The sequence below is a fragment of the Lemur catta genome, chromosome 18 (genome assembly GCF_020740605.2).
Source record: "Lemur catta isolate mLemCat1 chromosome 18, mLemCat1.pri, whole genome shotgun sequence".
Lineage (NCBI taxonomy): Eukaryota > Metazoa > Chordata > Mammalia > Primates > Lemuridae > Lemur > Lemur catta.
Window position 1 is genome coordinate 22,195,169 of NC_059145.1, and position 20,091 is coordinate 22,215,259.

The 20,091-nt window shown below is 37.0% G+C and overlaps 1 protein-coding gene across 6 annotated transcripts in view; it reads right to left on the reverse strand.

Moving 5' to 3' along the window:
* Positions 1 to 20,091, reverse strand: part of MITF (melanocyte inducing transcription factor) — a 211,479-nt gene that overhangs the window by 80,163 nt on the left and 111,225 nt on the right. For 4 of the 6 annotated variants that reach the window (XM_045529641.1, XM_045529645.1, XM_045529642.1 and 1 more), the window contains exon 2: positions 3,064 to 3,313. In XM_045529641.1, the coding sequence (XP_045385597.1) occupies positions 3,064 to 3,313 (250 nt within the window). Of the gene's footprint in view, positions 1 to 3,063; positions 3,314 to 14,942; positions 15,060 to 20,091 lie in introns of those variants that run through there. The other 2 variants (XM_045529643.1, XM_045529644.1) reach the window with 2 other exon arrangements.

Consider the following 20,091-nt stretch of genomic DNA (forward strand, 5'->3'; position numbering starts at 1 on the left):
TATACGGCAGTAAGATTAGGCATTCCATGTCACTCAAGATAAAAATCAATAAGAGGAATAAATCTATAAATTATGAAATCAATATAAGAACCAGAGGCCAATCCTGCAAAGCTTTACAAGCTTACTGACTGATGACCATGTATTGAGGAATGCGTGATGCAAATTTCTGACATCTAATACGAATTCTGACTCGTCCTAAGTTTGCCAGATTTCGACAATTTTTAAACATGCTTTATAAAGCTTCATATTTTAAGTTTAACTCTGCCAAAGAAAGAGATTAACCTGAAAATACTAATTTAGCTTTTCGAAATCCATAGTTCAACCCACAGAGAGTGGAATGCAGGTAACTTAAGTGTGTGTGAGATAGTAAGAGAGAGAGAAGGACAGAGAGAGAGAAAACTAAACTATGACCTTACTTCTATCAGGTTCTTGCAAACCAGTTGGCAGATGGAAGGATTTAACCAGATTTTCTAGCACATGCTAGCGTGTCTAATTGTACACATCTTCCTCCATTGAGAAGCAGGTATGCTGTTTTAGCAAATTAAACCTTTAGAAATTAAATGAAAAATTTACTCAGGCTATATTATGAGAAAATATTTATTCAGTATAATCTGCATGATAATGCACTCAATTAGTATACTTGGTTTTACCATTTTTGGAAAATGTGTATTCATGGAAAAATGGTCCAAGATTAAGTAAATTAACTATTTTGCTATTAACTATTTGTTTAATAAAACTGCTTATGATTTTAAAACTATAAAAAAGGAAAGAAAAAAATGACCTCTCATTTATCTTTCTATAATAAGTATTCCATAATATTTTTATTATACAAAACTTTTGAAAATATGCAAACCATTTTTATAAAGTAGTAAGTCTTTAAGTATCTGAAGCAATCACTTATCCTCTCTTTTAAAATGTTACTTGAATTTCTTAGAATATCATCTTATATTAAATCATATATTCTTCACTTAAGGGTACTAAAATTTGTCTAAATAGCTTTCAAATATGGCTATGCCAACAATTCTTTTTTTTTAATTTATATGACATGCTTCACTAGTTTAAATAATTGAAGTATAAAGAAGCAAAAGTTAAGCAGAGATAAACTATATTCGGCAGAAAATATAAATTTACCAATTACTTATTTTTAGTTAGGGTATGTATTCCAGCTGTAATAATTTATTTGTGTTTTAACTTTAGACATTTTTCTGGCATACCTAAATTGGGGATTGCAGCTTAGTCCAATGACACCAGGCCAGGGTAACATATAAAGAAAAATGGGCATGTTATTCAAACCATTTAATGTAGATTTTAATTTTAATCATTCTCAAAAATAATATATTTAAAGTAATAAAAACATTTAGAAATTCTGCCCATTTTTAAGATGATATGGAAATGATGTTTCAACACATTTGTATTTGGGTCATTTCCCCACCATCAGATGTAACTGCCTTAATAGGAATATTGATTTCACTTAATATACTTAAATATAGTTTCAAACATTACCTTCATATTGGACATAAACCCCTACTCACCCGAATCCATGTCAACTCTTTTAAAATTTGCCCTTCAGATTAAAATAGTAAACTATTATGACTAATAAAATACATATTTCTCTACCTCTTACTACTATTAATTCATACAACTTTAAACGACCTAAAGTATAGACAGAACATTTATGATTCTTACAAACACAGGACAACTTAAATCTTAAATAAATCTTAAATCTATAATAACTTCATGACTGTCAATTTTCACCCAAGCAGAACAGGAAGATTCAATGTATAATCTATCCCAGGGAGAAAAACCTTGGCTTTACTTGAAAGGGGGGTTAAAAAAAAAAAAGGAGTCAAAGATCCATTAATTCTGGCAGTATCCAGAATTTCAAACAATCACATTAGAGTAAAATTTTATGCTAAACCATATGGAACATTTTTGCCCTAACAGAATTTCAGTTGGTTTCTCTATCAAAAAGTTCCATTTGTCCGTCACTACATTTTAAAAGAATCTTTACAAAGAATAAATAATTGACTTTGAATTTGTTTTTAAAGAATCCCTTTCCTACTTCCTGGTAAGGATTACATATTGATTTCTGATTATAAAACATCATCTCTCTATTTGCTTTAGTAGTAAACTTTAAATAGTGGGAGACGTTTTTTTTCCTGAGCACCCAAATCAATGCAAAGATCAATAAATAATGAATCACAGGCATGTAAAGTTCACATTGTTTAATGAACAGTAACACTTGGGGCTCTTCAGAAGGAATCCCCTGGGTGAGTAGGTAAAAAAATTAAAAATGAATAAAAAGTAAGGAAGTCTCCCTACTTTAACTTTCCTTGAATCAGTCATATTTAAGAATTGAAATGTTTATCTTTAAACAAGGAGTATCTCCTTCTGTGATGTGGAAGACATGTGTGAGATGGAATTATATTCTTAGACTTGTTACTATTTTCTCTAGTAATTAGGAAGCTATATGTCCCTGATAGAATGATGCTAACAAGCTCCCGCAGTTTCTACTCTAGCAAGAAATCAAAGAGACCCAAAGCAGACTACTCGCTTCAGTAAAAGGATTATGCAGTCTGGTTATTAAAGCGCAGAGAGCTCTTCTCCAGTTTTACATCTGAAGAGACTTTCTAAAAGACTTTCAGATTCTATAGTCAACATTATCTGCCAAATAAAGAGAAAATTAAAGAGTCGTCATGGAATGTATTTAAGAAAAAAATATATATAAGTTATTAGAAGAGGTCTGTTTCAGGTAACTTGCACATTTTGAAACTTTCCCAAAGAAAGATTGAAAGATGTCATTACAACAAACATCTATCTATTCCTTCTTGCAATTCATCATGGAGCACTGACACTTTTCTGCCATTTGTTGAGGGTTACTATTACAGTTACAGTTAGTTTCTTTTAAAATACAAAGCCACATAGGAATCAATGGAGTTGGCGTTTAGAAATATGATTCTGATGGGTCAGTATAACCAAATACATATTCAGATAAACAAAATACCTTGCAAATGGGAAATGGAAGAAGGTTTGGTCCAACCAACAAGAGCAACACTCACATACCTTAAGGACTTCCATTGGCACCTGGGTGGCAGAGGGTAGGGTGGTGGGCACACTGACGTTGATGGCTGGTGTCTGACTCACGGGCACTCTCTGTTGCATGAACTGGGCCGCCTGCAGCTTCTGCTGCTGCTCCCTGCGCTCCTGCTCCTGCATCTGCTCACGCATGAGTTGCTGGCGTAGCAAGATGCGTGATGTCATACTGGAGGAGCTTATCGGAGGCTTGGAGGCCCCAGGATGCTCCGCGGAACTGCTGTGGGAAAACCAAAAGGCACACAACATTTAGTTTCCTAATGAGACCCTTCGCTTGCACTTTGGGGTATCCTAAATTGCACCAAAGTATAAAATGAGCCTGTGCAAATATAATCAAGGCGCAGAGTGGTACTCCATATAATTGAAAATCAAGAGGTGACAGGATTTCAGTCATTAGTAGTTGAATTAAAATAAGTCAGCTTGATTGCACTAGGCATTTTTATCAGGCGGCTTAATTTTTTTTTGACATTTTATCCTGCACACTACTCATCACCACCAAATATAGCGCCGCCATATGTACTGCCAAGAAGCAGTGTGTCTTAATGGCGCCCAAATTTCCACATTTAAAAATAAATTGCTTGATTTGCTTTTTTTTTTTTTACAACTGAATCTAACCAAATAACTACTCCTACGTGTTATCTAAATTCCTTAAAGATGTCTAAAATGTTTACTAACAAGGAATTATTTAAAGGTAAAGGTGAGTTTTGCCAAGAAGAAACTTTTCTAAGATGTGGGAAGTAAAAATCATTAGTGAAGGAAGCAATATTTGGACCAGAATGTTAACACTGAACTCGACCCCAGTCTTTGGGCAAGGGGGCAAAAGACAAGCTGGTTTGACAACCCAATTCTTCTCTGCCTGGTTTTCTTTGTGCCATCTTTTCTTCTGATTCACCTTGGCATGCCCTCTACTATGCGTTCTCTGCACCTTGCCCATGAGAGCTACCCTCTACTCAAAATTCTTTAAAACGCTGAAACATTAGTCATGAGTTAGGAAAAAAAGATTTCCTAATTTTCCTAAATATGGTTTCTGATTGCTTATCTTGCCAGCTCTATGATGTCAAAAATAAAATAAAATAACAATAATTTTTTACCCACTTACCTGTTTACAAAAATAGGAGGCATTTTTAAAAATTTCTATCTATTGCATCACTTATATTTTAAGGCCTACTTCTGGGGGATTTTATGAGGGTTTAATAAAACAATGCACATAAATATTGTAGTACAATGAGTACCATGTAGTACTGCCTCAATAAATGTTTGCTGTTGAGCTTATTATTGTCTAGATAATTTCATTGTTTATTTCTCCCAATATAATTTTTTTTTAAAATCTCTGTTCGGGGCAAACAGTACCAAACCTTAGCATCTGGAAATAGAAAAAGAAACATTTGAATAAATATCTGCTCTTGAGAAAGTCATGCTTCAAGGGCAGTATTTGTACCTTGAGCTTCCTTCCTTGAGTATAAACCCCAGTATTGTGTTGATCTTCTAATGAAAAGCAAAATAAAGCCTATAAATCATTGACCATTTTTATGAACTCCTTAAAGATAGGAACCTTCAAACTCTACAGGTAACAAAACATGCCAGAATATGAAGAAGTGTTAGTTTCACCCTCACATCTTCCCAGAAAAGCTACATAATAACAATTATACTAGCAATTCACTTATTTTCACAACAGGAAATTGGTTCAGTGAATTGTGATCAGTTCATATAATGTAATGCAATGCAGTCATTAAAAATGGTGTAGAATATATTTATTTATATTAATAAAACTACACAACATAATGAACTTAGAAAAGCCAGATAGCATACCATAAAATAGCATTTATGGTATGATCTAAGTTTAAAAAAAAAAAAACATTCAAGACAAGAAAAAGTACAATGATAATGTTACTCTGGGCTATTGCTGGTGTATATATTATTATAATCCTTTAAGAAAACAACAATGTTATCAAAAAGCTATAAAGTTGTTCATACAATTTGATTCAGAAATTTCATTTTGATAGACAAGTTTCCGAAGTACATAAATGTGCAAAAACTGAGATTACAAAGCTCTTTACAAATTTCAAAATATTTGAATCATCTGCGTTTGCCCCATAAGAATGGTTAAGTAAATTATGATGCTTGAATTCAATAAAATATTACCTGTTTTTTAAAAAGACTGCACAACTACAGAGCACAGTGGGAAATGCATGCAATAAGAGTAAATTAAAAAGTATGATTCAAAAGTGTATTTATATTCTGATTTAAAATAAGTACGGCGTGTGTATGTACACAAACACCCAAAATGATGAGCAGGGAATCTATAAAGATGATCACAGTTGCAAGAATAAGAATGGAATTACAGGTAAATTTATTTTTATTTCCTTTTTCTCTCCTTAACTATAATAAAGCCATAATATTTTTTTTCCAGTGGAAGAATATATGCCACTAGACACTAACTTAAGAACACGGAGACATGACTTGAATGATCAAAGTCACCATTTGGCTAGAAGAAAGGAGACTACACCATAATAGACAATATTTTGACAATAAGATGGGAAAGTGATGACTGTATCCAGCATATTGGTTCTCCTGGAAGTCCTCAACAACCCAGAAAACACAAACTCTCTTCCCTTTATTTTTTTCTTCCTACATTTCCTACAGACACACACAAAATTGAACAATGTTAATACAGTGCTTATTATTTTAATATCATGCACTCATCCTCACGATAAGAATACCTAGCCACGACTCTATTCACTTAAAATCATCTATTCACTAGCTAAGGCTCTACTAAAAGAGCATCAAAAGAAAATGTATTTTCCCACTTTTGAGTATGCGTTCAAAGTTCAAATGTACTTTCCTAAGCCAAGAAAAGAAGGTGGGGGGGGGCGGCTATTTAAAAATAAATAAATAAATAAGCGGCCTCACTATTCAAAGCCTGTCAGGTTAAAACATTCCCAGAGAGACTGATCCTTTTGATAAAAACAGGAGCAAACCTTTGTGCTGTAGCAAATGCAGCTGTGGAATAATCGTACTAATTAGCTGCTCAAGACAAGTCATTGGCTGTGATACTGGGGGGAAAAATCCTTTCAATTAACAGTAAAGCATTCTTGAGACATCTTAAATTAAAATTGCTAGTTATCAACCACGCTAAGGCTTCCCTTTAAAGTCGACAACAGTATCATTTAAAGCATTTTCTGAAATATCCTGTCGGGGGGGCGGGAATTACATATTTATACAGTATACCAGTATAAATTCAAATCCCACTAAAGAAAATATAGCAAATATATCTTTATATTTATATACATATAGCAAAGCTCAGCTAATTGACTGTTTTTAACACATCTTCCCACCAAAAAAAAAAGTGCAGAGGAAGCACTTGGAGTCGCTTGATCGCACACACTCTCTACAGGACGTTTCCATGTTGTTAAAGATCACTCCCAGATTCTCAGTTTTGCTCCATATCTTCTAAACATCCCTTTCTCTTAGAAGTAATTGAATCTGCAATTATCACCTTATAGACAAAAATGAGGATGTCTACACTTCACAGTGTTAGCAGGACAAATGAGCGTTAACGTTTTAAACTCAAAATTGAGGTTTCCGTGATAATATTACAGGTGGCTACAGAGGTTATTTTTAAAAACAAGGACCTGATGCTGAAGCTACTAATGATACAGCAAGGAGAGACATCCAAAGGCATTTAATTTTAAAAGCTAACGGAACTCATCCCAGGCCCATGAAGCTCAATCTTTGCTAGATAATCCTAATGCCATGAGTCTGATTCCTTTTAATCAGATTATGTAAAGGTCATTTATTCAACAAATAGTTATTGCCAGGTGCTGGGAATACCTGGTTTCTAATCTCATAGAGTTTAAAGCCACGGTCACATAATTCTTCTGAGATGCCTTAAAATTAAGTCAATTATCTAGATTATAGGACTCGGATGGAGTTCCATGTGGGAAGGTGTGCATCTTCCCATCAGAAATCACCCTTTGAAAGCCAACTGGCGGAGAGGCAAATGCCTTTATTGGCACTAACCCGAATCACTGGAGTCAGACACACAACACCCCTGAGAGCTGGGAATCGCTCAACACTGACTTAAGAGGAACCCCATCAACTGGACTCAAGTTCTAGCTCAGTCACTGCTGAGCACAGTCATTTTTAATGAGCCACTTAACCTCTCTGAGCGTCCCCAAAACCCAGCCCCTAAATGCGCCGCAGGGATCATGTGAGCTAATGTAAGCTCAATTAAAGTGCTCAGAACCACGGCTGGAATGCAGTATATGGACAATAGGTGGTCACTAAATACGACCTGAGTCCCTACTTCTATGGCTGAATTTACATTTTTTGTTTTTCTTGGCCCCAAAAGATTCTTAAGAATTTCTTTTTGCTGATACAACAGACTGCTTGGGGGCAGTTTCTATAGATTCAGCCTATAAGTTCCTTTTTATTTATGACAAAGTAGTTTTGCTAAAGATCCATTGGCAGCTTTTGGACAGATATTTTTGTTTGGTTTCATAGCCCATTTGGCAGGAGTGAATACTCCTTCCTGTTCCATCCCATCTAACATGTTGAATCCAGCATAAGAAGGACTCTTCAGAATTGTGGTCAGGCCCATTGGGAGGGAGGAATGGACTATGGAGTTCCTCAGACATGGAAGTAAGTGTTCTGGTCTGAGAGTTAGAGATGGGGGTTCATGTTCCAGTGCTCCTGCTAAACAGGTGGGTGATCTTGGGTGTTTTAGTATTAGCTTCCAAACATGGCCCAGTATCAGAATCAGCTGCACAATTTTGTAGACATATTGATTCCTGGGCCTTACCTAAACTAAAATCAGAATTTCCAGGAATGAGACTGGGCATTTTTATTTTAGACGAAGTCCTCAGCTGATTTTTTTTTTTTTTTTTTTGCAGCCAGCCTTTTGCATCTGGAAACCCATGTATCTTAACCTATCCATGACGTAGCTTTCTTCTCTGTACAAGAGGTTAGTACTGTTGTACCTTCCTGTGTCCCCACTATGTATTTGACCATCAGCCACGTGCTTTCCTGGACATAAGTAAATTGTACCCCACTGCAAGCGAATGCTAGGCTTTGAGTTCTGTCACCCAAATGACCATAATGAAGATTATTTTTCAGGGAAAAATGCTACGATTTTTATTTTATGGCTTGTGAGAGAATTGCAGAATAAATTATCTTCTCTCTCCATCCCTACAAAACTTTGTCAAATTCTCTGAATCAAATAGGGATTGCCTAAAATTTATAAGACGTATTTTCTATGGTCCAGACTTGCATATAAGCTTATAATAAATTGATTCCTTATATCAAAAAGAAGTAGCATGTTTATGGTTAAATATTATTTTTACCATTCATTTTTGAACTATATTCCAGTTATTGGACCATGCTCTAGTCATTGTACTAAACTTTTTATATTGAGTACAAATTTTAATCCTCCCACAATGCTGAGAGGCAGGTGTATTAAACACCCTTTATAAATAAGGAAAATCAAAGCTCAAAGAGATAGACTAACTTGGCCACGGTCACGGGTTAGTAAACGGCAGAGCTGGACTGTGTCTGAGAAATGAAGAGAAGAAATGCAGGGAAAAGTTTGATAATTCCTTCAGCCTCTCTAGGTTTCAAGTGACGACCAGATTCCTGCCTTGGAGGACTATGATAGTGAGACCAAAGACAGATTCATATGGGCCAGTAAGGGGTATTGGCTTTAGTGTCAGGGGAAGGGTGGCCAGTCAGATGTTGTTTGGATGCCAGGGCACTGGATTTAATGGAATTTCTGATGTATTTAAGTGGTTGATGAAGGCAGTGGAATAAACTATTTTCATTTAGGAATACGCCAGATAATTCAGAGCCTATGTCCAGAATATACTTATACCATCAAAGAGAAGGAGGCAGCTTTGGAGCTTAAAAATGTAAATTCAGGCTGGGTGTGGTGGCTTATGCCTGTAATCTTAGCACTTTAGGAGCTGAGGCTAGACAATTGCTTGAGGCCAGGAGTTTGAGACCAGCCTGAGCAATACAGGGAGACTCCATCTCTACAAAACTTAAAAAGCAAAAAAAACTAGCCAGGCTTGGTGGCACATGCCTTTCCTACTCAGGAAGCTGAAGCAAGAGATCCCTTGAGCCCAGCAGTTAGAGGCTGCAGGGAGCTATGACCGTGCTACTGCACTCCAGCCTGGGCAACAGGGTAAGTAAGGGCTGTCTCTGAAAAAAAGAATCTTTTGAAACAGCTTCCAAGTGCACAAATTGGACTTGGTAAATGGATTTTTTTTTTTAAATGGTAGTCTGGGTATCTAACATTTCAGAGTGATAAGCACTTCTATTATCTCAATCTTTCCATTCCTTCCAAAGTGATTTGGGATGACTTTTTCACTATGTACGGCAGAAGCAAGTACCAATAAGGAACTGTATTATCCCTTGTACTTAAAATAGCTGGCAGTATAACCTATATAAATGTGAAAATACCAGATATCACAGTTTGGCTTTAGATATTGAGATCTTCTGGACCTCTATCATCACCAAACTTGGGTTTTAGTGGTAAAAAATAACTAATAATAATAATAATAATTTGCCAAAATCCCATCTTTTTCTGGTAGATAATTAGAAGCTCAGATAATAGATACTCCAGGTTGCTGGCACAGAGAAAATAAAAAGGCTTGCAGGACACGCATGTCTTTCTACTCTTCTTTCCTTCTACAAATATTTGAATGCTTTCTAAAGGCCAGGTGCTGCTAGACATTCAGAATAACCTGGTGTCCAAACTGCACAGTGTTCCTCTATCCATCGAGCTTTGTACCTTTCATTGTACAAACGGAGACAAATAGTGTAAAAATTAAGAACCACCAATCATATATAAGATAAAATCTAAAATCTTTACTTTCTAACTTTGATACCCCAATTAGTTGGTAAAAATTAGAAACTCTCCATATCTCTTCAGGACTTTCCATATGCTTTAAGCTGAACCTTCGGCAGGTACCAGATAAGACTAACCTCAATAACTGATCAGTTTGAAATCAAAGAGAACCTTAATAAGACTGCCAATATATCAGTATTTTCCAAAAGAGGGTACCAAAGATGATACCATACAGGAAGGAAAAAAAGGAACTTTTTTCATATTTAATTTTATCTCAACAGTTTTATTTTCTTTTTTGTACATATTATATATGTAATATATTAGCACAATGGCATATTTATTTATAAATAAAATTGCTTTGAAAGGGTTTGCTGGAGAAAAATTAACTAGGAGGGATGATCAAAAATGCTTAGAGACCTCTGGAATATAAGAATAATGCTCTTTTAGGCAACCTGGTGAAAAACATCACCAGATTTTTTTCTTAACTTGTTTCTTTTTACCACTCCCAAAGTGTCTCCCAATTCTATATACTCCAACTAAGGAGAATTTCATGTTCTTGATAAAAGATATTTTAAACCAAGGATATGAAATTTGCCATTTTCTCACTTTATGACCACGACAGAGCTTCATTTTCCACAGATGCCACTATGGGTTGGCACACTCTTAACACTGAATTCCTTTCAAGGAAATCACTTCTAAGAGCCAGTTCATCAAAAGGTTATAAGGCAGATAAAGTTGAAGTGCCCCACACTCAAGTTTTCTGTCTTTCATATCAAGCTTCCTTCCACTAGACCACACTCTAGAATTCTTGCTTCCTCTCTCCAGCTATGGAATCCCATTCACATCTAGCTACCATGTTTTAACACATTAACTGCCATGTGAGTTGTATTTAACTCACGGTAGTTTTGAGCCTAGGGCCTTATGAAACATATGTAACTCATACATCTCTTCATCTTGGGAGCCGCAAAAACTATTTTTAAAGTTGCATATAACTCACTTGCAGAAAACAATAAAAAATAACAAAGTTTTCATTAAATTAGAAAGGATCGTTTTGTTTTTGAAGTTTTTATTCAGTTTTCATAATAAAACACCGTGGCCACAAGGAAAAAAATTTTTTTTCTAGTGTGGCAGTCAATGTGTTAAAAAGCTCTGAAAAATTCATCTCCTGTAAGGTATAAGTAATTGATATGGCATGGCAAGATGCCCCACACACCAAGAGTATTTTAAAAGAAAGAGCATTTTTTTAAATCCAAAACTATGACAATCTAAAAACATTATTCAGACATGAGTGTGAAAGTAAATGGAAGCAACTTTTTAAAGGCAGAAAGCCCTTCTAGCCCTACTCAAATAATTATTCCAATCACAAGCCATGCTTTATCTACTTGTCTAGGCAGCACTGTAACAGGTCGTAGAAGAGCAAAAGCCTTAGACTACCATCACTTAACAATCACTGCATGTCTAGGACATATCTGCCAAGATGCGAAGTTTGCAACATTGTGTTGAAATCAAAACAAAAGAAGGGGGTCACATGGCATTTATATCTGCCCAGCAGCCTGTCCCACTTCTTTGGTCAAGTACCCTGATTTAACTTTGAAGAACCAGCCTCCCTCACTTTCAGTTCATGAGGTTATGGTGTTGCTACTACCTCCAGACATGCAAGGACAACCCAGGCTTGGCCAATCAGTATATCCATTCCTCTAGTCACAAGGACTAACTCAGGAATGTCCCCAGGATTGTCCACCGCTATGCCTCTGACTAGAACTACTGAAGTAAAATAACTCCATACTAAGGTTTGAAAAGCTGGTAGAATATAAATCTGAGAAGAAAGCCAAACTAGATGAAACAGTAAAGAAGGGAGAGGGAACTGAGGAAGAAGAAGGACAAAGAGGAAGCCAGTGTTTAGATGACTTTGAGCATCTGGATCAAGCCATACCTGAAGCCATGATAGCCCTGGACTGACCCTGAACAGTGATTCAAAAGGACCAATCAGTCTCCACTCTGGCTCAAGCCAGCTGGATGTACCCTGGGATACCACAGCTGGGTTTTGTGACATTTTAGAAAGTATCAGTAATTCTGGGGGGAAAAAAATCAAAGTGTTAGCCTAAGAACTACAATTTAAACAGTCTAGCACCCATTCTCCTATTTTCTCCCCACCCACAACATGTCCCAGCTTTCCAGAAGTAGGTGGGCCACATGCTAAGTTTTGCCAATGAGATTTAAGCAGAAATGTGGTACTTCCAGGAAATCTCCTTCAAAAGATAACTTTCCTTGAATCCTCTGCCATCCACTGGCTGGAGCTCCAGAAGCCACTCTGGACCATGAGGATGAGGTCCAGACTTAAAGAGGAGGCAGGTATGTACCTGGTCCTTCATGGTACATCAGCTCCATGGGGGCAGAATCAGCTCCATGGGGGCAGAGATATTTACATATTTCCTCACTCATATATTCCCAAGCACACAGTAAAACAAAACAAAAGTTTGTTCAATGGGTAAATTCGGTGTCTCTCTCCTAACAAAGACTCTACCTTCATTGAATCAAATAATACTAGAACATCAGTGTTGGAGAATCTTTATTCAAATCATTTGCTCGAATCATCCAGGGATGAAGAACTCTGAGCTCTAGGGATCTACCCTATTTCTTTAATTCTAGGAGGAACTTTCCCTCCACATTTTAAGATTTCTCAAGTTAGAAGAGATAGTACAATTAATATATTTTAATATAGTTTTCTCCTGCTCTAAACAGTTGCCTTATAATTAACAGTGAATTGGACTCAAAGAAATACATTTGATAGACAAACACCACGGCATTGGGACTAACTGTGGCCCCTCAAAAGCTCAACTGAGTTATTTATGGTTTGGTAATTCAGAAATCTAAGGATAAGAGAAACCCATTCAAAAAAAAAAAAAAGCAGAGGAAGAAACATAGATTCATATAGTATCTTAAGTGAAAATCCAGAGAATGCAACAGATAAGAGCATAAGCCCTGGAGCCAGAATGCCTGGGTTGAAATCCTAGCTCTATTATTTCTTAGCTGTTTGAGTTCGGCAGGATTTTTTCACCAGCCCAAACCTCAGTTTTCTCATCTGTAAAACAGGGGGTGTGCCTTCCTCACAGAGCAGTTGTGAGAATTAAATGTGTTAATACAGGTAAGATGCTTAGAATGATCCACAAACAATGGAGACAATGAGTAAAGGGCAATGAATTCATCTATACTGGGTTTTGATTCCTAAAATGGTATCCTCTCAACATCTTAATATCTAAAAACTAGTGAAAACTGACAAGTTACTTTCTAGGGAGCCAACATTCTAGAATGTTGCCTTCTGCTATCCTATTCCTTTGCTTTCCTAGAGGAAAATACAAAACAAACAATTCACAGTGTGTGCCCTCCTAAAAAAAAAAACAGGTGCAAAGAAGTTAATGGGCAACAGCCCAGTGAGCAAGCTTTGTCAAAGATATTTGCCAAGAATTTCATTCTGAGAGTTTATAAGGGAAGCAAGCTCCTATGATAAGTATTTTAATTAACTAAAAAAAGAAATTTAAAATTAAGAATTAATTTGGGTGTAAATTCAGGTTTGACATTACTACTGCTCTTATGCCGTATCAGAATGGCAAGTTTCATCCGTTCATGCCATCCATTAAGTAGCTTAAAATTAATATTTAAAAAACCCAGTAAGTTATACAGTACATTCTTATAGGGTATGAATCACAAAGAGCAGACATCATCTCCCCAACTCTTATCTGATTTATATGGCAAAATTTACAACATTTCTAGCATAATGACATTTTAAATACAAAATTACAGATACTTTGTCCACAAAATGCTCCCTCATTTTATAGAAATGAGTAATTAAACTGTTTTAAAGACACACAGAATGAAAAAAAACTGAAGCATCTATTAAAGCACACTAAATACAGCAAACACAGAAGCATAAGAAATTAGAAATCATTTTTAAAACTACCTTTTATAACACCTTTTAAAGATGTATCTACTGAGAACGATGAACCCATACTTAAACTTAGGGGAGCTTTATTTTTTTAAGAATCAAATTCTAAAAATAGTTCTGCTACACCTAGTATTTTTCCATTATTCTTGCCGTCTTTAAACACACCTTCACAAGCTGCTGAACATAATGCTTTTCTGCCTTAATCAGAACCTCTCTCATGACCCAGGAACGTTCAGTAAATAATTATTAAGCTCCAGAGGTGGCTTTTGCATAAGTTGATTTGCTTGAATGCCTATTCACTTAGGGACACAGCTTTCAGTATTGTTTTCAAATCTTATCAGCTAACAGTGAAAGTAAATGTTAAAGGGGGAGGAGGGGGGGGACTGTCATCCATTTACTATTTCTCCATTTCAGTATTTCCTTGAAACTGCCAATTTCAAACTTGTTCTACATATATATGCCAGGCCGATGATTCTGATGTTTGGATGTTTTGTTTTCCCATCAACGAAAAAAAGAATCAATATACAAAAATGCAAATGAGGTGTTTATTAACACAATTGTTACTGTTGCACAGCCAGAAAAAAAGGAGGGGGGCGTAGAAACTAAAAATCCAAAGAGTTTACAATGGAACAGTTTTGACAAATGTTACTACTGTACTAAGCACACTATTTTCCTGAAGAAAATTCTTTTTTATTCCTAACAAAGCTGTTCTGCAGTCTATCTTGCAATCATAAATCAAGCTCTGTTCTCACTCAGATTTTTTAAGCAGTCAGGGTTTTTGGTCATTATTAACTTAAGACCAACATTCCATTTTAAACAAGAAGGCACAGATAATGGGCTAGCATTTCCATTCCCCCCACCCCACAAATTAGTTGTAATCCTTGTCATATCCACCTATCAGAGGTTACAGCTGAAGCTGATTAAAGCCAGTCACAAAGTAACAGCTTCAGTATTTTTAACTCCCAATAAAACATTCCCTTCCTCTAACCTCCCCCTTAAAAAGAAAAAAACCGCTCCTGTTAAGTGGTCCCAGGATTATTACCAGAATAAAACTTCACTTACAGATATAAGCTTTCAAAGGAGCATGGCATGAACATCTGAACTCTAAGAGCCTCCATCTTTTTTCCTTTAAGGTGTTCTGCAAGCCCTTGGCGAAGAGTGAAAGTCAAAGTTAGTTCTGGCACTGGCTGTGTCACTAGGGGTGGCTCCTGATAAGGCCCTGGAAACTCCAATCCAAACACAGCTCTGTGCTAGAACAGTGCCTGGTGTCTGTCTGCAACAGCAGACCTGTTTAATCCAGTACCTACTGTACCTGCAGGACAAAAAATGCTGCCTCACACCACAAAGGGGGCTACTCAAGGACCCAGGCACAGCCAGAAATAAAACCCAGCAGCACCTTAGGATGCTTATTTAGCCTTCCCCAGCTCAGGTACCGGTTGAGGCTTGCAGGGACTGCACGTTATTAGAGAACTTGAAAAGAGAGGTAATTTCACATACCGGTGAATTTTTAACACTTAATGGAGTCACACAACCTAGGAGGGAGGGTTGTGGGATTGTTCATGTCCCTTTTCAGTTTGGGACATCTCCGGCATCAACTCATCACACACTTCTAGCTGTTTTGCATCCGTGCACAGGCATTTTTGGAGCTCGATAATTGAACATGCCCTCCTGCTGACAGGCTACAGATCCGACACAGCGTTTCTTAACCCCCAGACTCCAAGAATATTGGGAGGGCTGTCCTTGCCCGGTCCTGGTGCAAGTATTAATAAAACACAAATTGCTTCAAATTGTGGGCACCATCTTCCAGAACACACAAATCTTTAGGCCACATTTCTGGGTATTCTTAGGCTGTCGTCCAACCCAATTCTGAACGCAGAGATATACAAGAAGAAAAAAAATAAAAATAGCCATACATGTTCTCAAAACACACTTTTAAGATGCAGACATGACAACATCAATATTTTCAAATAGCGATGCAGCTCCTACAGACAGCACACCAAAGATGCCCTGCAGAGTTACAAAAACACTATATGTGTCCCTACACACGATTCGAAGGTCAGAACAAAGGCATCTGACGCTGACTAGCTGTGTACTCTGGGCAAGTTATTTCACCTCTCTGTGCCTAAGTTTATCTCCAGAATAAATGGTTGGAAAATAATGCAAACTTTATAAGCCATAATCAAACTAACTTCCCTCTAAAAATAGGAAATATCCAGCAAGGAGTCTCAGCCAAACTACTTCTGGCTCTGTTTCTTCTTTGCTCATTTATTCATTCATTCTTGCTTTTATTCCATAAATATTCATGGAATACCTACTACGTCCCAGGCACTGTGGAAACACTTAGAGTTTACAGTCTAGTGGGAAACACATATTAATTAATCACATAAATATATAATGATAAATGTAATAACTGCTCCAGAGAGGTAAAAGACTTAAAATTTAAGGGTCAGAAAAGGCTTTCCTTTGGCAGGGACCTCTGGGCTGAGCTTTAAGTGAGGGAGAGGGGAGTATGGAAGAAGAGGCTTCCAAGCAGTAGTACCAACACATGCAAGGACTCTGAGGTGGGTAGTTAGCAAGAGGACCTGCTGTGGTTGGAGGATGTAGAGTGTGGAAAAATCATAGTACCCATGATACCTAAGCAGTGACCAGGGTCAGACTAGGCAAGATCTGGTAGGACAGGGAAAGGTCACTGATTTTGTTCCAAGATGAACAAGAAACCGCTGAGAGATTGCACGCAGGGGAATGATGAGCTCAGATTTGAGTTTTTAGAAAGGTCTCTGTGGGCTGCTATGTTGACAGCCAACTGGAAGACAGGCAAGATTAACTACCGCAATGGTTCTGGTAGGAAGTGATGATAGCTCATGGAGAGTGGGGGAGGGGTAGACCACTGGGGGTGAGGAGAAAAGGTGCAAAGTGGAGAACAGTGGGCAGATTACTGGTAAACCTAAGGACCAATAAATAGAAGGAATAAGAGAGAAAAACATCCAGGTGCAATAACTGCATTCATCGACAGCAGCCATTGAGCACTTTCTACATGTCAGGCACTGCTCTGGGTACTGGGAGATGCCACACTATTTCTCTTACTAACCTTCCCTACCTCCCTTCTTCTGTCTCTAGCAAAGTTAGGCATAAAAATTAAGAATCCAGATTACAGTTGATTTATCCAGATTCGAATCCCACGGCTTGCTAATTCTTTGACCTTATGCAAATTTGCTGAACTTTCTGTGCCCCGGTTTCTTCATCTAAGAAAGGAGAAATGATAAATGACTACCCCATAGGCCATTGTTAGAACTGAGTGAGATAACATGTGTTTGGCATGGTCTCTGACACATATTAGATGCTCAATTTTATAAAGACTCTTAGGGATTGTGGTTAGTGATAGCTATGCTGGATTAATATTGACTGATTGAGAGAACAAAGGAAAATGGTACAGAGTGAAAAAACAACAAAAAAAATTGAAAAAGTGAAAGATCAAGGAAGAAAGAGAGGATAGGCAATTACCATATCAAGACCTTTAAGAGATTATTTTTTAAAGAAGCAAGCCAGTCAGGGTGGAGTGCACCTGTAGTCTCAGCTACTCAGGCGGTTGAAGTAGGAGGATTATGTGAGCCCAGGAGTTTGAGTTCAGCCTGGGCAACATAGCAAGACCCATCTTTAAAAAAAGAAAAATTTTTTTTTAAATAAAGTAACTAAAAGATCAAGCCAGACTCTCTCCCGCCTTGGGTACTATCTTAAGCTGAATTAAGCTACAAGGTACTGGGTAAATTTTAGAACTGAAATCCTGATTTATTACATGCTCACACAAAGGGAAAATCTGCACCCTCCATGGGTTCTCAAATGTTGACCATGAAACCAATGGTATCAATTCCAGCCATTCCCGAAGGGGACACAATGTGGTGCCAAATGTTCCCCTGCTATGTTCAGCCAATAACATGATCTGACTTATCCTGGACAATCCACCACTCCAAGAAAGATTTCTATTGACCATTTACATAAGTGTTTAAATAAAATTACCTTTAAGGGACATATGTTCAATTTGCTAATGGTACTTTAGAAAGATCTAGCTTACACTAGAGTTCTGAGGGAAACTTCTTGGACACAGCAATGAAATGTCCACCAGCAAATGGACTAAAGCTTGACTTAAATGTGATCACATGCCACCATCTACAAAATTCATGAAATCTTACATGCATTTCTCCAGTACAAAAATACTACCCTTCAAGTCATCACCCAAAACATTCAACAAATGTCTTCTGGGGGTCAAGAACCACGTCTGTTTGGTTTGCCATTATATCCCAGAACCCAGTAGAATAAACAGTCTATGGTTTGATATTCAATAAATATCTTTAAAATGAATCAATTTATAATGTATAAGCAACTCTCTCGTGTACATCTGTACTATCCAGATGTGTATCCTAAGTCTGCATACATATGTATTATATGCACATAAATACACACACAAACACAAAGAAACAGAAAATGCTTCAGGTGATGGACATCCCAATTATCCTGGATTTGATCATTACACATTGTATGCTTATATCAAAATATCACGTGTACCCTATAAATATGTACAACTATTATAATCCATAGTAATTAAAAATAATTTTTTTAAAAATCCTAAATTTAAACACAAACTAAGAAGTGGCAGTGGGAGGGGGAATAATATTAAAAAAATAAAGCACAGAACACAGAATAAAAACATTATAAAAACATTACCTGTCCTCCATTGCTTTACAAACTGCAATTACTACTCCTTGCCCTAAATTGCACCAAATCGACTATAGTCATCAGAATTCTTAATGCCCCTTTAAAAGCTGAACCTTAACTAAACTGGAATTTAAAACAATCAACCATCCAAGTGACAGCCAACTTTTACTTTGGAAGCTAATTGGCCTTTGGAATCTTTTTAGAAGGAAAAATTCAATCACTATTTTGAACAGGTTAGAGAAGAGATTAAGAGATTTTACTCATTATCCTATCCAAAACTTAGCTGAAGAAAAGTAAAGCTACTGTTTTATCACAGCTCAGAATTCTTATTTTATTTGGGCATTGAGTGTTTTATCGCTCCCCCGAAGTGTATCATTTTCTTACATTTTTGCTTTTGACAATCATTGTTCTTTCAGGAAACTCTTCTACTCACCAGCCTCACAATAGTTAACATTTGAGAGTTTACTATATGCCAGGCACTATACTCACCCATCAAGTACATACAATTTAGGAAGCATCTACCTAGTCTTGAAATGTTTCATTATGATCCCAGCCAATGGTTCTCAAACCTGCATTCCTATCAGAAGCACCCGGGGCACCTTTTCCCTAGCCTACCCCCTTAAAATAAATACAGAGGATTTTAAAAGCATAAATGTTAAGGATCTTTCCCCAAACAGATGACTGAATGAGACTCTGTAGGGGTATGGTTTTGAATTCCGTTGCTTTTAGAAAAGATTCTCTTAAGATTCTAAAATGAAATCAGGTCTGGAAACGACTAATACATAACATAACGTATTATAATATACATACATAATTATATATAATATTGTCTATGTAAATTCTCTCTTTAGGAGTGGCAAGAAAATACTCAAGAAGGAAAGCTGCTTTTATTTGTTGAATTAAAAAGTTACTCGTACGTTTTAATTCTTTAAAGTGTAATACCTACTTGGAATTACTCTAGACATGCTTTGAACGTTCCATGAAAGGCTTATGGTGGGGTAATTAAAGAGTTTCATGAACGTAGAAATGAAACTCAAAAAGTACGCTCAAGAGTAACACACATCTCTTCTCCCCACATGCCATCATCCTCACGATCTGGGAAAAGTGAGATGCCACCAAAAGGTCCTTTAACCCAAACATTTATTAAGCTGCCCAGCATGCCTGTGAGAGGGAGTGTTCTCAGTGCTGTGGAGAAGACAAAAGGCGAGTACCTTCAAAATACTCCCCAGGGGCTCACACCGGAGAAACCCAAGAGACACCCACCCCTATGCTAAGAGTGTGTGGGAGGTCACAAGGCCCTTTTTCCCTGGGCTGGCTCCCCTCCTCTGGTAGAGGAAGTCTTGCAGGTCTTACCTTTCCTGCTCAGACAGGTCTTCCCAGACCATCCTTCCTAAAGCAGAAACACTCACATTTGTTTTCTGTTCTTTCAGCAAGTGTCTGTTTCTTTCTTTTATAGCACTTAATCCAACTTGTAATCATTTTATTTGTTTATTTATTTGTC